The 18,444-nt window shown below is 35.6% G+C and overlaps 2 protein-coding genes across 2 annotated transcripts in view; one reads left to right on the plus strand and one right to left on the minus strand.

Annotated features, from left to right (window-relative positions):
- Window positions 1–134: 134 nt before the first annotated feature.
- On the minus strand, window positions 135–13,867 carry wrap73 (WD repeat containing, antisense to TP73). Its single transcript, XM_079467797.1, has 13 exons — window positions 13,739–13,867; window positions 13,215–13,313; window positions 12,869–13,021; window positions 12,285–12,401; window positions 8,085–8,157; window positions 6,823–6,926; window positions 5,781–5,867; window positions 5,449–5,583; window positions 5,167–5,244; window positions 3,026–3,128; window positions 2,393–2,518; window positions 1,286–1,477; window positions 135–784 (listed from the first exon to the last, which is right to left on the minus strand). Exons 2-13 carry the CDS (start codon window positions 13,281–13,283, stop codon window positions 675–677), a joined length of 1,347 nt encoding a protein of 448 aa, XP_079323923.1. The 5' UTR covers window positions 13,284–13,313; window positions 13,739–13,867; the 3' UTR covers window positions 135–674.
- Window positions 13,868–17,576: 3,709 nt separating this feature from the next.
- The window catches only part of tp73 (tumor protein p73), a gene marked incomplete at its 5' end in the record, with an annotated part of 29,190 nt that continues 28,322 nt past the window's right edge, over window positions 17,577–18,444 (plus strand). Inside the window, 2 exons of the mRNA XM_079467796.1 lie at window positions 17,577–17,635; window positions 17,935–18,073. Of these exons, the coding sequence (XP_079323922.1) occupies window positions 17,577–17,635; window positions 17,935–18,073 (198 nt within the window). The remainder of the gene's footprint in view (window positions 17,636–17,934; window positions 18,074–18,444) is intronic.

An 18,444-nucleotide genomic window follows, 5' to 3' on the forward strand; every position in this document is an offset into this window, starting at 1 on the left:
TACAATTTATAGAAATGTGAGTGGGAAAATCTTGTCCCAAAATAGTTTTTTTCTTTTTGGGGGTGGTGAAATTGTGACCTGTTATGACAGGTTTTGTGAGATTTACCTGAGAGCTAGAAAAATAGGAGAGAAATAATTATAGTTGATAAAGTTTATTACAAATCCTATAAAAATAAATCTAAACGATTTTACACACAAAAAATAAATACAACACAGACATTATCAATATAGCAAAAGGTTTTACATTTACAATTAAAAATTGTAATGCTAAAGTATCATACATTTGTTGTATTTTTAAGATGATACAGTACTGTACATTTGGTTTTTCATGTTTAACAGCTATAACTAAGAACATGAGAAGCAGATCTTAGAGAATATCATAGATATCACAGATATCAGACATTTCACAGCGGCTGTAATCAGATTTTGAGTTTGACTCCTTGACAACTGTACTTTTGATTTAACTTTAATTTAGTTTAGGTTTAATTTAGTTAAAATGGAAAAATCCCATTTGAAAAATTTAATGACATGCTGATTTATGGTCGCAGGCACAATATTTTCACTAGTGTTTTTTTGTGCGTGTCTCATGCTCACGTGAAAGTATTTCTATTTCATAGAAACAAGTTCTGTATCGTAAGATCAAACTCTTGGAAGTATTGGTGAAGCCCTTTGGTCTATTTCTTATTTTCAGAGTCCATGTAACACAGACAGAGCTGCTCCTTAGACAACAGGATAAGCGAGTTGCCGCTGCAGTGCCAAAACAAAGACTGAACCTGGAAATTGCCTGTGTAGAAACAAAGAATAAGATATTCACTGTTTCCATAGAACTTCATTGAATGCAATCCATTTCATGTGTTGTCTTGTTTGGTTGGTTAGGCATTTACAAAAAAGTTGGTTCAAAACTGTGATGATAACTCTCATATAGTGGCCAAAAATCATCATAATACTGTATGTTTTTGGTAACCACAAACAGCCTACGTTTAGGACAGTGGTTCTCAAACTGGGGACCCTAAAAAGGGCCTTTTCTAACATTTAGAATGTATTATAAATTCTTGTGTAATCAAACATCAGACAAATAATGCAATCAACCTTAAGTTTAAGATTACAGTACACTACAAGTTAAAGATTATGGCCTGGTTTCACAGACAAGGCATAGCTTAAGCCAGGACCATGCCTTAGTTCAATATTTAAGTAGCTTTTATAATTAAGAATAAAATGCCTCAGATAAAAATATTACTGGTGTGCATCTTGAGACAAAACAATGGCGATGACATATCTTACATACCTTCTACTGGTACGTTTACAGACACGCAACCAGCTGGTGACCAGAGATAAACTCTGGTGTTTCCGGTGCAGAGGGCCAGTCGGGGTCTGCAAGGGTCCCAGTTAAAGCAGCGTACCGGACTCGTCTGTTCAAGCACAGCCAATAGACTGAGTCTCTGCATGTCCCACACCCACAGACTCTGGGGCATGTTATCTGACGGCAATTTGACACAACATCAGCATCTCAGTAACAACACCCTCACAGACAGAATCAGAGACTGTGAATCAGACAGTTGTCAGGACATCTGAATAGGTGGAATAAGCTTGTGTGTATTAAATACAAGGGGATTTCCCAGGAAGCAATGTGCCAAATGGTTCAGACAATCTGATCCAGTTTAGCAGGCTGCAATGCTTCTCATAGCTGTTGCTGTTGCCAAATAGAGCAAGGGGCATGAGGTACTGTAAGTAGAGCTGCTGCTGTTGGTTGGCTGTCAAGCTCAGTTTAAATATTTGATTGAATAGTTTATTCAAGTGATGCTTCACCCAAAACTGAAAATTCTGTCATCATTTACTCGCATTCGAGATGTTCCAAATCTGTAAACATTTCTTTGTTCTGATGAACACAGAGAAAGATATTTGAAAGAATGCCTATAACCAAACCGATCCCCCCCATAGAAAAAAATACAATGGTAGTCAAAAGTGCCACAGAACTGTTTGCTGTCCTACATTCTTCAAATTGTCTTATTTTGTTTTCAACAGAACAAAAGAAAAGATAAAGTAATTGTTCCTACTATGGGAGTCAATGGGGGTCAAGATCTGTTTGGTTATAAAAATTCTTCCTCCGTGTTCATCACAGCAAAAAGAAATGTATACAGATTTGGAACCACTCGAAGGCGAGACCCATTGTTGGGTGAAGTATCACTTTAAAATAAACCTTAGATTAACATTATAACAGTATAAGTGTATACAGTATGAATTTGTAAGTAAATGTTTTCCATTCATTATTTGAGGATATCATTGAGAACACAATATGCGATTCAACAGAAGAGGTATAAATGAGATTAAATGACATCAATGCTTGTTAAATTAGATTTTTGGACCCCACTGCATATTACAGACATAATCTCACCATTCTTTGTAGCCAGGTAGAGATTATCGGCACTAAAAGCCATGGCAGAGATGCCGATTTTAGGGTTGGCGCGGTCTAGATCGGGCTTGATCACTGGCACTTGGGCTGGCAGCTGTGTTATCTCATCTGTAATAAAGTATAGATGTTTATTAGTCAAATGTTTTCTCAAATGGTCTCATTTGCATAGCATTAGGAAAGAACATTTCTTGCTGTATTTAATAGTTTCTTCCTCACTGTATTTTGTTAAGAATGTAAGAAAAACATGTTTTCCCTCTTGATTTCAGACTGAAATATCACCTGGACATATTTTTGTAGGATTTACTCAAACAGACTTTATATGCAAGTAAATATGCACAAAATGTTACAATAAAATGTTATGCCATTTCAGATTATTAAGTGGTACTCTATACTATGTGCAGACCTTTGTCATCGATAGAAATAGTTGCTCACAATTCTTAATGACCTGACATCATGCTTAGCCGCCACACTAGAGTCTCCATCGAGACTATTCTGTCTGCATAGCTGGTAATATTAGTGCAAACGTTAACAGTAGGGACTCTCCTCACATTTTTTACATAGTCTATCTAGCAAGAAGAGTAGACTTGAGCCCGACCCAAGATTGATGAAACTTACATTTGCTCTTTGTGCTAAAGAGCGAGTTGCCCACAGTTAACTGATGAATAGAAAGATCATCTCTGACTACAACAGCACTTTTCTCCACCTCCTTAAATACCACCTAATACAAAACAAAAACAGAAACGTTACCAAAGTAACTTTACAAAGTAAGGATTACAAATGAAACTGGCTTGCTTGCTTGGGTGTTTTTGAAGGTGTCGGATGTCCTTTAGGGGAACGCAAAATGGTTCCTGTTTCAGTTATTAGTGAGAAATAATGAGGCAGGACGTGCTTGTGAATGAAAGAGCGAGACTGTAAAAGGTCACCCACTGAGAAAGCGTTATTCCCATTGCACTGCGGCCCTTTCCATCGTTTTTTTATGTAAACATGCGATTGTTTACAGTAGAAAATTGACACGGCAATTTCTGTCATGTAATGCGCTCCTCACGACCCTCGCGTCCTGCTCTGTAATTTTTTACACCATTCCTGAGCGCTTTGAATTGCTCTATGAGGCGTTGCCAATTGTGTGTGTGTTAAATTTCGGTTTTAGGAGTCAAACTGGGTGTTTAACATCTTGGTTTCAAGATGTCAAACATGATTTTCTTGATAAAACTTCTACAAATGCCCTTTCTATTCATGTACCACAAGGTATGACAAAGCAATAAAGGAAGTTCATCTCAATATCTAAATTGTGTTATTTTTACCCACCCACATGACATTCAACATGTTTTAAGACCTCCCGGCATCTTTGGAACACAACTAAAGATATTTTAGATGACATCCGAGAGATTTCCAGGCCTCCTCACAGACATCATGGTTATAGTTGTTGTCAAGGTCCAGAAAAGTACTCAAGACATTTTGGTCAATTTGACAATTGGAACATCCCCTCATAGTGGCTGCATTGAAATTATTTGAAGCGATGAGAACACTTTCTGTGTGAAAAACAAACCAAAATAACAACTTAAATTGATATATTCTCAAACCCAATGCGCATGCGTTTAAGAGCTCATGTGAACTACACTGACAAGACAGAGGAGAATGTATCGATCAAAGTCATTATTTTGGTTTGTTTTTCGCACAAAGTATTCACGTCGCTTCAAAAAAATTCAATAAAGCCACTAAAAGCGGATGGACCAATTCAGCAATGACTTTAGTACTTTTTTGGACCTTAACAACAATTATAACCATGATGTCTGTGAGGAGGCCTGGAAATCTAAATTTTTTCACCTAAAATGTCTTTACTTGTGCTCCGAAGATGCCGGGAGGTCTCAAAACATGTTAAACGTCATGTGACTCAGTAATAAATAACACAATTTTTATTTTGAGGTGAACGTTTCCTTAAACACATTTTTTTTTACTGACAGTTCAATACGATTTTTAACATTTCCCCCAAAAGAATTATCATTACTGTAAACATTTAAAACCGTCAATCGCTTAGCATGTTTTGCAAAAAAAGCCATGATGCCTAAGCAAGTTTTTATGAATCATAAATAAGACATTAACGAATTACTGTATATTATATTACATGCCACAGTTTTTTAATGCGGAAAACTACCTGTATCAGTAATGAGAGCAAAAAGATTCGTGTACACAGCGTGAAAAGAAAATATTACCTTTTTAACTAGAAAATATAAAGTAATCTGCTAGTAAACTTAATGTAAACATATTTGTGTGTGTCTTAATGTAAGGAGGATAAGAATATCAGTCATGGACACTTCTATCTTTCACTATTTCTTCATTTTTATTATACATAAATAATTTGTAAATACATTTTTGTCATTATTTTATAGTCAAATGCTCTTGCAGGACGGAAATTGGAAATTTGATGAGAGGCTTAAGTGTAGAATTATGTCATGAAATGTCTAGTTTTGTATGGGCGCACATGCCAGAATGTGAGTTTTGAATCCTTGTGTCTTTTATATGCGATGTGTTTGGATAGAGATAAAAACGATTAGTCTTTAGGGTTGGAGCGAAAATCTTCAGGACGTTAGCTCTCCAGGAACAAGGTTGGCGAGACAAAAAAAGAAAAATATACATTTTGATTTCATGGGGACTTCAAAGCACTAAATTGAAGGAATAGTTCACCCTTAAAGGAATGGTGAATCTTTACTTTTTTATAAAATATTAGACTAAAACATTTAACAGATTAAAAAACTTACAGCTTTTGAGTTGCTTATTGTCCCAGGGTGCTCAAACTCTGTGATCTTTTTCCAGGTGATATGATTCAGGATCCGAACCTGGTGGAAATCCATCAAAACATCTTAAAATTTAAGTCCACACCTTTGTTTTATTACAAGCACAAAGTACATTTAATTACATGAGGTTTATTCAACAGAACTTTCTTTAATATTACAGACAATTGTAATCACCTACAAACCATACTTGACAATTAATGTACCCTAAAATATAAATTCTGTCTACGTTTTGTTAAGATTTCATACCTTCTCATCATAGCTGCCAATGATCAGGAACTGGCTGCTGGGACTCCACGTGACAGATTTAATGCCGAGAGACCACTCATAAGCACTGTAGGAGGACAACAGACGGCCATCCAGCGAATACAACAACATTTTATACTAAGGAAATAAGACAGACAGAATCATACCTGCCGTTAAAAAATCAAGTTGTTTCTTAGTTGTTTTTAGAATGTTTCATTACATCACGATTCAGTTTTAATAAAAACAATTGTAGGACTACACTCGTTTGGTTACAGTAATACCAAAGCATTTGACAATAAAAGTTTAATGTACAATTGACATATGAAGCAGTTCACCTCAAGACAGCTGTCCCACACTGCAAGCACACAGCCATTAGGAGACCACTCCAGCCCTGCCAGATCTTGAGTTTCACTCTCAAAATGCTTTAATGTGATGAAAAATGTTATACAGTATTACAATAATAACGAATCAATAAAAAGCGGTTATCTAAAACATGAACTACATCTCCGACACAAGCAATAAAGGTTCGGCGAACCTGTAGCATGTGTGTGAACTGCTAGCCCAACACTGTAAAAAAATGACACGAATATTTACTTACAAATATTTTGTCCAATATTGTTACTATCATTTTAAGACCTTTAAAGCTTACTTTTAACGCAATATTCCATGATTAAATCAAGTAAAATTATTTAAGCACATGTCACATGATAAACTTTAAAAAATACAAATTTGAGCATTGGAGTTAACTTCGTGTTCTTTTTTTAACTTCAGTTTAACATTTATTATTGTTTACAACATATATGATGTACAAGAAAGCTGAGAGTTGTCTCAGTACTGGAATTACTGTTCACTGAGTGAAATAACACACATCATGAGCTCTCCCATAACCTAAGCACACGCACTACTCTTTTGAACGATGATAACAACGAACCTCAAAAATATCTCAAAGACAACTGGACAATGAACACTATCCAAGTCTTTCCTCTTATTAGCCCATACATTTTTTGACAAAAATGACCATCATAATGTTGTCGCATGCTAAGCATGCTGGGACCTCTAAATACACTGCTCAATTAGTGGAATTAACTAAAATAATTTATATAGTCCAACCACAAAATAATTAAGTAAAGATCCTTTATACAAGTTTAAGTGGGTTGAACATAATACAATTGAGTTGAATTCATTAAATATTTTGTGCTTTCAGAATTCAGAGATTTTTTTTCTATAAATTTAATTAAAATTTTGGTTTTAAAAAAACAGAAAACAATTGTATTGAGGAAAGTTAACTCAATTCATTTAATGAACTCTAATACGACCCAGAATAATTTTTTGCAGTGAAGGCTCTGCCAATAAACCGAATGGAAGTGATAAACTCACCCTGAGAAGATGCCAGTCATCACACACAAACACACTGATGTAGTCTTTACATTCCCGTCGCTCCGCCAGAGCCATATAACGACCATCAGATGTAAAGTCCATCCCTGGCACAACAAATGTATGCATTTAAAGCCAAACAAGCTGAATGTACAGTATATTCTATATATACATTCAACAAAATTATGAACGCAACACTTTTGACCCCATTTTTCATGAGCTGAACTCAAAGATCTGAGACTTTTTCCATGTACACAAAAGGCCTGCTTCTCTCAAATGTTGTTCACAAATCTGTCTAAATCTGTCTTAGTCAGCACTTCCCCTTTGCCGAGAGACTCCATCCACCTCACGGGTGTGGCATATCAAGATGCTCATTAGACAGCATGATTATTGCACAGGTGTGCCTAAGGCTGGCCACAACAAAAGGCCACTCTAGACTGTGCAGTTTTACTGTATTCGGGGGGTATGGGGGGGTTCGAAAACCATTAAATATCTGGCAATATTTTGAGTAAATGAAGAAGTTTGGTCTGTTTCTAAATTAAAGCTTTCGCACTGTATCGCTACTAAGACTAGAGGAATATATACTGTATGTGCTGCTGTTTTGTTATTTGTGGAGTTTAATCATCTCAAATCATTAGTATTATTATTATATACAGTAATATGTAAAGCAAGTCAGTTGTTTCTCACAGCATAATCTGGATTTATTTTGCCCTCACTATACTATACTGCTTATAAAACAAAAATGAAGGATATAATAAAAACCGCTGTTAGGTTAGGATCTATTGACAAAAGGTGACAGACGGCTGGATACAATGCAGGCCAAAAAATGAGCGATGTGCTTCAGTGGTTAAGCTGATCTATTATAGTTTTGTGGAATACAACTTCTCTCCTTGTTGACAGGCCGTTATGAAGAATATGTGCCATATACCACAGCTGTCTTTGAGACTTCTGGCTGAACGGCCAGGGACTATCCTTAGGTCTCCTGGGTTTCCAGACAAAACTGTTTGTCAGGTCGAGCTGTAAAATCTGATAAGAGTAATTTTAAACTAGCCAATAAAAGCGCACCTGTGACTGTACATCAGGTTTTATTCTTATTCAATAGTCAGAAAAAGATGACTATCCCTGTTTCATGGCACAGAAAAGCATAAACCAAACATGTATAAAATCCAGGTATGTCTTGCATATGAATTTCAAATAATGAAGATACACTTATAGTTGAATTAGTTGCATACACCCAATGTTTACATTCATTCCCATGCACTCACCTTTCTGACATGCCTTAGGATACTTGATGTAGGATACAGATTTTGTGCAAAGGGACCAGACAGTTATTCTTAACTGTAAAGAGAGAGAGAGAGAAAAAACATATTTTAGAAAATACCTATATAAATAAAGCACTAAACAAAGGCCTAATTACAAATCTGATGGCTAAACTAGTTGGCATTACATAAGAACTTGAACAAAAATCCAGTGGCATACAAATGAACACCAAACAAAGAGCTTATGGAACATGTAGTTCTTTCTCGTATTAGGTAAACGAAACAAGGAAAATGTGTACTCTTTTTAATTCAAGACTACACATATAGTATACAAGACACATAAATACTGCTATGAATACAAAGATGTAATTCCAATCCTTTGAGACCAACTTGTCTTTATACTGTCAACATCAGTGTGAAAGACTGACAGCATGACAAGAGATGAAAACCTCGAATTTGGTCAGTTTATTAAATAAAAAATTTTTTTTTTACTTTTCTTAAATACATGTACAAAATTGACTACTTGCACGTTGCACAGCTTCAGAAAATGAGTATACGTTTATAAAACATGTTATGAGGTGAACTGCTAATTTAAGATCCGTCATAAAAACCCACATTAAAGTATTTAAAGCATGTACAGTAAGATACGCTTTTAACCTGAAATGACTGATTTTGACCTGTTTGCTGTTCCTCCCTGTTATTTTGACTTGTTTCTATCTGCAAATAGAAACAATATTCTTATTTGAAATTTGGGAGAAATATTGTTATTAGTTGACAGAATGAAATCAAAATTATCAGTTTGCACACCTATAAAATAGTTCTGAAATGGTATCCGGCTTTATAATAAATCATATTTCCACAAAATATGTTTTTTCATTTTGTTACAGATATTATAAACTCATCATTAGCATAAGGATATAACCCAGAAGCATTTAAATTAGCAGCCCCTTATAAAAAAGCTACAATTTCCGCTAAGATTTTGTGGAACTGTGTTGCTGGATGACATAACACAATAATTAACATAATTGTGACGTTATGGCGTCGTTTTTGAGTTGCAACTTCAGACCTGTTTTGCTTCTGCTTTCTAAACATTCTGTATTGTAATAAAGCTTACTGCCCAATAAAAAATTCATGCAAAATAAATATAGTGGAAACACTGCATAACGCACACTGCAGTTGCAAAGCTCTTTTCATTTAGCAGATGCTGTTATCCAAAGCGACTTGCAAATGAGGTAAACAACGGTTTCAATATCTTCCAGAGGCGTTAGGTCCTTTTCATACATTGCTCCTAACTCAGATTGAGATACACTCGATCAGTTTAATTCTAGACTAAAGATTCATCTCTTTAATAAAAAATTAATCTAATTCACTGCCTAAACAAGTTCATGCCACAATACAGTTAGCTTGGTGGCAACCGAACACTCACAACCTCCATCATACTTTCTTACTGTTTTTGCAAGTGGCCCATGCTCTAATATCAGTTTTTTCTGTCTTTCAATGCCTTCTCCTCAGGGTCAGACCCACCTCTGGATCTGGCTTGTATTCAGATTGGATGGCGTGTCCAAAAGGGGGAGACGATGGCCAGACAAGTCCTCGTCGCAGCAAACGTTTAGATATTAGACATACATAGAGCCTTCAATAATATTTTTTCTGTCCATTCTTAAGATTTGTTCTTTAACCTATTTATTTTTTACTTAAATAACAGTTTGATTCCAGTTATTATGGCAATTACCATTTCACATAGGGCCAGGTATGTTTGGATAATTTCATATATCAAGGGAAAAACTATCATTTAAAAACTGCATTTCTGCATTTACTTGGGTTATCTTTGTCTAATATTAAAATTAGTCTGATGCACTGAATCCTTTAAGTGTGAAACATATGCTTACAAAATCAGGGAAGGGGCAAAAAAAATAACTTAAAAGTTAAAAAGACGTTTCAATTTTATTAACTACCATGACTGAATATTTAAAGGGATACTTCAGCCAAAAATATAAAAAATTTCATTATTTACTCACCTTCTTGTGATTTTAAAACTGTATGACTCTTTCTCCCGCAGAACACAAAAGAAGATAGTTTGAAACATCTTGTTAACTGGACCCCATTCACTTGCATTGGTTTTGTGTTCATCCAATTGAAGTGAATGGGGTCCAGCGCTGTTCGGTTACCAACTTTCTTCAAAATATCTCCTTTTGTGTTATGCGGAAGAAATAAAGTCATTAAGGTGAGTAAATGATGACATAATTTAAAGTTTTTGGTTGAACTATCACTTTAATACACTATTTTAAAGAGGGTGTTCGAGATCAAAATAATTCACATTGGGTGAAAAATGACTCGGAGCATAATTTTTATATTTCTACACAAAGATTGGTAGGTCTATTGGAATGTCTTGACATTAATGTATTGAATCTCTGTTGCAAATGTAATGTAAATGGCGATAGTTAAAAAATTTGAAAACACACTTAATCCCCCCCCCCAGTTTGCAAACCCAACAATCCAAAGAATGTTGTTCTTTGTCTAAAAGATTGATAATGTTTACAGGGTTCATAATTTGAAATGTAAATAGCATATGAGACAGTGGAGACGGTAAACTGATCATGTTTAAAGTACCTTACACCAAGCAGAAAACAGGGAACAGTGCCAAAAGATGGGGCATGTGGGTACACTTGGACCAAAATAACATGCAGCATCTTGTTCCTACTCTTGTAATAGGGACTGTTTCATGTAATGAGGTGAAGAGACGTGCTGCAATGCACACAGAAACTGCAGCCTGCCAAGCCTTCCCTGAAGAATCTAAGAATCTTAGCCCAATGAATTCTTCAGTATGTTGAGGAAAAGCAATACATTAACAACAAATATTAAGCGATATTCCTTTAGAGAATAACACAGTATACATGTACTTGAAATTAACCAGAATTCTACATTTACTAGAATTCTTTAGCATCCATTTAATGATGATACGATTTCTTCTAGGTGATGTTAAACTTATTTTGACTCTTTGAGTATCACCTGTAGAAACAGCTACAGTATCTGGCAATTTCAACACTTACAAATGACATCCTTTATCCTATATTCTTATGAATACACTTTCATAACATCAGGGAATATCTGGTCATAACAATACTTTCATGACTGTTTAGAGGGAGAGAGAGAGAGAGAGAGAGAGAGGGAGCGAGAGGGAGAAAGAGGACTACAGTACTTACATTTACCCATAAATCACTTACAAATGCTCATCTGTTATTTGAACACACTTAAGACATATAAATTCTGTCAGGATTCATTTAGTATCCTCTAGATGGCACCCTGGAGCAAGCAGCTGACTTGGCCTGTGCTATTCAATTATTTTCAAACATGCAACGATAAATATGCATTTTAAGTTAATATTCTGTATGTTCATAACCATTTTTGTTTAAGAAAAGCATACTATCAGGGATTATTGTCTAAAGTCAATGAAAACCAAACATTGTACTTTGACATATTTCTCGAAAACAATGTAATCAAGCAATAAATTCATTCTTGGTTTATGTGTCGCAATATTTTACCATGTGATGTAAACAATTATTTAACGTCATCTATTATTGATTTCGCAAAAAACTGAATCTGTTGTTTTTCAAACTGATCGTGTTAATTTCCAAAAGAGTAAGCGAAGATGTTGGAAAAATGAAAACAGACTGTCTAGCCATCACTTACCCTCAGACACTCTGGACAAAGATCAAGAATTCCACAGACAAACTGACAGACACATCTTTCAAAGTGCATAAAGAACACACACACTCACACAGCTGCCCTGCATCTCAGCACCTGTCATTGATTCATGGAATCAAGTTCATGCGACAGTCGACTACTGTGACACTCAGCCCAAGTGTAACTCAGACACACAGACAAACAGAGGGAGCGAGAGGGCATATCAAATATATAATAAAAGATTCATTTATGTAGATGAATACACTATCAAATATAGAACCCAAAAATAAAGCACAGATTTTTGTGACAAGACAGTCTGAAATTCACCTCTCACATTAAGCCGATCTCTCATTTTCAGTAGAGCAGTATAGAAATTCTCGTGTATTTCAGACTCAACAGAAATTATTACTCATAAGTTAAACTCATCCCTGTCCACAAACAATTTGTTACTTGTTACTAGGGTATTATTTATAGGCAGCAACATTTGACACTGCACATCACTCCTCCCACCTTCATACTTACATGGAACTCGGTGGTGTTGAGAATATGACGCCCGTCAGGACTCCAGCGTGATGAGACGAGTCCAATCGAACCCTCATCTATCTTACAATGCCAATCCGGCTGTTCTAGTGACCACACCTGAAAATAAAATAGAGAGACACAAACACAGTTACAGTGTTTACAACCTTTTTTAACTCAAATTGACCTCCTTTTGACTCAGCATGAAAGACTGGCAGTGGCTTCCCTTACAAAGGTAAGGCGCATTTGACATATAAACTGAAGAGGGATTGAAGTGACAATTAGAAATAAAAGTTTGTGTCTTTATGTTACAACAGTAAACCTGTTATATAGCAGGTTATGGTGCGTAGTTATTTTACTTCATACAAATCTGATTTGTTTTCCAAATCTAGACACTGCATTATGTATTTTACACATTTACACAGTGATTTTAATCTGGTTTGGTTCTTTTCAAAGCATCTATGAATGTGCTTAGCACTAGGTCGATTAAAATCAGTTCAGACAGCAACAAAAATTATTATGCAAAAAAAGATTCTGCGTATTTCTTTTAATCCACTACTGTAACCAAAAAAAGCAATGTAGGATACCTGCACTAGTCCTCTCCTGTACATGGCACAAAGGATGAATAAAGAGTCCGCGGACCATTCCATGTGCATTACTTGGTCCAAGCAAGAGTACAGGTGCACTATCTGAAGGGTGTTGATATCCCGGACCATCAGACGATACTGAACACAGGTTGCCTACGTGTCCAGATTGAACGGGGTAAAAAAGAAAGAAACAAAATCACTTATGTGGCCACAATGCTATTGTATTGCATTGTTATCTAAATTGTAGGTACTAAAGTGGAAATACATTGTGGAATGTAATGTAACTGGTATTCTAAACATGTACATCAGTTAGGTCATTACTTGTATGACATTGATGATATCTTACCAAATATTTTCCATCTGGAGAAACTTTGCACAATTGATTTGACTGTTTTAGGACCTCTGAGAAATTCATAGTAGCGGATGCTACACCAAATGTCTCTTTCTAACAGAAACAAACACAGATTAGATGCATAAAAACTTCCGGAGGATTTCGGTGGCAAAAGAAAAAAAATTATTAGCGTAGGTTATTGTCATTCAACTTGTATTACCCTAATGAAGTTACAACAATGTAAGAATAATTGCAGTTGTACGCTAAATATTTCACAATATAACGTTACTTATCTGGAAATTATTTTGTTATACTTGACGACCCTTATTTTGTTTTGTTTTTACAATGAAAACACGCTCCAGGACGATAGTTTTTGAGAACTTCGGAAGCCTTTTTGACCTTTAACATTTTAATAATATGAACTGAACACTTGTCAGAGACCTGGGACGTTAACGGCGTCATATCGCTGTTTTCATGTCGGTAAAAAACTATTGTTTGAGTACCCAGAAAGCTCGGTAATATGCAGTTGGACAATTTACCTGTTTTAGCTGTAAGTATTGATGAGCTGAGTTTGTCGATCAGTTATTGAGATCTGCTGAATGAAACAAAGCTGTTCAACGCAACCAACTGTCTTAGCCGCATATACTGTTTATTCGGATGTGACGTGTGCGTAAACGTCTTACGTGAGGAGACAGCAACCAATCAGCGCCGTGCTTTGTTGTAGATGTCACATGAGATTTATGGGAAATGTAGTTTACCGTCTATTTTCTATGAACACGCTGCATCAAATTATATAAGGCGTGCGACCACGAGATTGTGTCGTTTTATGACGTTGTGACATGTCTTTGTTACGATCGTAAGTGTATTTTTAAAGCAATGCAAAACGCGTATTGTGCTGTCAGGAGAAACAGGTCCCCGGGGGTTTGGGGATGTTGTTTAGGGAAGTTTAAGTCTCTGTGCGATCAAAGACGACTGTCACACCTCGGTCACATCATTTTGTAATGTGATAATGGAAATGTCAGGCTTCAATCCCATTTCAGCGACTTCTTCGTGGGGGATTAGTGTTTCCCGCTCGTGTGCACCCAAACGGCGGCTAACACCTCCTCCTGTCCCCCCCATTCCCTCAACCCAACCCTCCACAGCCAAGTGCACTCACACTCAGTGAGCCTATTTACCCTATACCTGCATAATCAGCCTCATCTGCCTCTTTCTCGTATCTTGCGTTTTTGACTATTATTTAAGGGATTGAACGTGCGTTTTAAGTAGGCATAACAAGTGATTCAAGGTGCGTTTTTATTAAATGGCTCAATTCGCAGCTCGTTTCCTAATCCTACCTGGTCAAGGCAACTGATTTTGGGATCGAAGGAACATCGTTATTCCGTTAGAGGAAAAAATCTTGTTTGGTAAGTAACTGTAATGTTTGATAAATACTTTGTTTAAACGGGACACCTCCAAACCAGTGTACTATTTGCCACGGTTAAAGTCAGCATTAATGGAATGTTACTTTAGTGTTCACATAACCATGTTTTTAAACCCACCCACTAAATGTTGGTGGTAAGCGCTCCCCGTGTTTTCATCATCCACAGCATAGCCTATGATGAAGTCATTTTAGCAGGGCTAACTCTTTGTGTATTGATATTCATTAGGCTATTGTTATTAATATAAGGCTACAGATGTCTTTGTAAAATGACCAAAGAACTGTTTAAACTTGAATTTAAGCCTAACAAGTAGCCTATACATGTAGCCCACCGGTATTTGTTGCGGAATAATTTTGCGGCTTTTTAAGAAAATCTGTAAAATAATCGATTGTCTGTAAAAATCGATTTTGCCCCGCAACGGCGATACACTGGTCAGAGTTCACTATGATAATAATTGTCTGTCAACAAGTACAGTATGAGGATAAAACCATGCTTGACAAGAAGAACTTAGAATGCGCTTGTGCTTTTCTCAATCATATGTTAAAACTAACGTTTAAGCAATGAAACTAAATTTAGAAAACGATTTAATCACATTTTTATGTATCATAACAATAATATGTTATTTAGTTGTATTGTAACTGTTATTATTATTTTTTGTGCTATTGTTATTACATATTCAAGGAAAATATATGTTTTGTATTGTTTAGCCGATTCTATAATATTGTTACATAAGGTAAATGTTAAATACTTTTTAAAGGCTCTGGATTATAGTATCTGCTAAACGAATAAATGTTTGTATTATTATTAATATTATTATTATTGGGCTATTATTATTATTATTACATAAACAGATCCCTAAAATGCAGACCTAAATGTTTGCATCTGTTTTTATCTTTTTAATTAATTTTTTTAAATACTTAAGCACAGATATAAAAGATAATGCTATATATAACGTCATTAATGGCTGTGCTTGAGTTAACATGAAGGCAGGGTATGTGTGACGGGTTTTGTGTAATTCGTTGTCAAGGGTGCCGCTATTTTGCTAACAGTAGTTATGCTCTCTCAAACGGCGATGTTGTCGGTATGAATACTTTCTTTTCAGATTTTTCGTTTGCTTGTAGCCTAATTCGAAATAACAAATATTATACATCGACATCTAATCATAAATTAAAGCGTACAGGCTTAAAGTTTCAGTTTATTTCCATGGCGTGCTCTAGTTTGGCGGATATGGTTGATCATTTCGGGGGTTGTTCAGTTTGAGCATCGGTAAGCTATTGCTTTATTAGTCGTAAAATGAAAACGAAGGTCTTCGTCGGGTGATAATTCAATTCTCCGTCTGATTCCCTGTTGTCTTTGTATAATTGCTGGAAGAGCTTTAACTCCTCTCAAGGTGGCAGCTACCACGGGAATACAGGTCACATTAAGTAAACACGTTGCTTCCACATAAATGTATGATGGAAACTTGACATGTGTTTAACATAAACGCACACGTTTGAAATTGAATTATTATTACTTTTTGTGGCATTTGTTTCTTGATTTTAAATTGACATTAAATAAAAAAACATAAATTGGCATATTGTTTAAACTAAATTGAAGATTTGTTGTATTTCTATGTTTTCACGTTGCTTTTCTTTTCTTTGATACATAAAGTGGTTCTTTTTAAGCTTTTGATTTGTTTATCTGAGTAAACTTTAATAGCCTATGGTATTTGCCCCTGACAGATCAAGGCAGTGCACTCGGCGTTACCGAGGAAACAAACGCGACTCAAGAGTCGCAGACCGGACTATTGGCATACTTATGGAATTCACATCAACTCTATATTATATAGGCTATAAATTAAAGCTCCGTTTTATTTAATTTATAGCTTATTTTTTACCATTTTAAACAAACTATGGGTTCTAATTAATTCTTTAATACTTTTTTGTTACGATTAAAATTATTACGTTTAAATAGTGATATCACTTAGTAAGTTTTAGCTTTTTTTACCTCGGTTAGTTTAGTGTACTACTAGTGTACTTTGTCATTCTTAAGAATAAAATAAATTCTGATTCTGAATTCTGACTATAATATACGACGAATAACATTAATATGACATTGAGACATTGTAAATTGATAGCAATCTATTTTCTCATAGTGAGTGTCTACTGACAAATGTTTGAGAATTTTTTATGAAGCATTTTATATTTTTATATTAACTGAATGTCTTAGTTACACATTTATAGTCCTTATTTCCTCTGCGTAATATAAAGGACATGTGGTCGGTGGTGGGTTTTCACAGAAACCGTGCAAGGCAGGTTTGGGCACGTCAAGTCTGGCATCTTTTTTTCTGATTTTGTGCATCCAATCTCCGATCTATTGGGATTCAAAGTTCCGAATATGCATAGGACAGCATGCAGGGTGGAAATGTAAATACAATTCTGTGTCTACGACTAAGCCGTTATAGTTGAAAATCATGTTGAATTTAATTCAATTGTCATTTTAAAGCGCTTTTAAATTGGCATTGCATCAAAGCAGCTGTACAAGAAAACCAATAAAAAACACCTAAATTGAAAACACATAATGTAAAATAGACCTTAAAAGTAATATGAAATAGAGAAGGTAAAGGAAAAAAACAAATGCGTTCACATACAATAGACTCAAACACATATAAACACACATACATATGATTCCTCTTCCATGAAATGTTTCATTTTCCATAATGATTATCATTGTAAATATATAGGCATTTGTTATTAATATTTTAGTTTTCCAAAAAGGGGTTGGTGGTTGTGAATATGCAATGTGCACAATGTACATTTAGCCAGTTATGTAACTATTGGTCTGAATTAGCATATATACGGCATGTAACTGAGCAATGTCAATTCAACATCAAAGGATGTTTTTATCTTATGCACATAACTCTTGTTGTATATGTCCCTCAAGCCGGATCTACCCAGCAGTGGATTTTTCAACATCCAAGATGTCCCAGTCATCCACTGCTGACGAGGGTACAACCTTCGAACACTTGTGGAGTACGCTGTAAGTTTATTTATCTACATTTTTACCTTCAACATGTAAAAACATTTTTTTGATGCTTAGAATGTTGAAACCTAGCTGGCTAAATATTTATGATCATTCATGTCTGTAATATCAGCAGTATATTTTCTAATTCATGTAATTTGAGCTATTTCAAGATAAAGCCTACCGTTTTGATAGGCAATGTATTTTATTCTCGGAATTAAAAAAGCGGTTATTACCACGTTGTAAGGCACAATAAGGCGAATCAGATTTCAAAGAATTTAGAATCCAAAAGTTGACCTTCTTTTATTGTGTTATAGTGAGCCAGACAGCACATATTATGAACTTCCTCAGCCTGGACACTCAGGGGACAGGGTGGCTACTAGCAGCCTGCCCAGCAACCGTGCTGAAGTCTGCATGGGCGTTTACCACATGAGAGACATGAACGACAATGTGATGGTAAGGAAAAATGCTTAGTGATCCGAGTGTGTGTTTGTCTCAAACAAATAATAAAAATACACTTGAAGTATGTAACATGCACACATTCTCAACTGAAGTCACTATCTTTGAGGTAAATGCATTCGACCAAACGGGACATTTATTTGCGCTCTTCTTATCATGCTTTGCGGTGTAAATTAGCTTCAATACCTGCAAGTGTAAAAGAAATTGGAATCAGTAATACTGGCTGGTTTTCCCTCCTTATCCATCAGGATTCCCTCCACAGAGCCTGGTTTCCCTCTCTTGTGCAGATTTTTCCCTCCCTTCAGGCTCTGCAGGTCAGAGTATATTCGTGGAGGGTGTAGTGGGAGGCAGTGATGTCTTAATTAGAG

This window comes from Barbatula barbatula (assembly GCF_947034865.1).
Source record: "Barbatula barbatula genome assembly, chromosome: 11".
NCBI classification, from domain to species: Eukaryota; Metazoa; Chordata; class Actinopteri; order Cypriniformes; family Nemacheilidae; genus Barbatula; species Barbatula barbatula.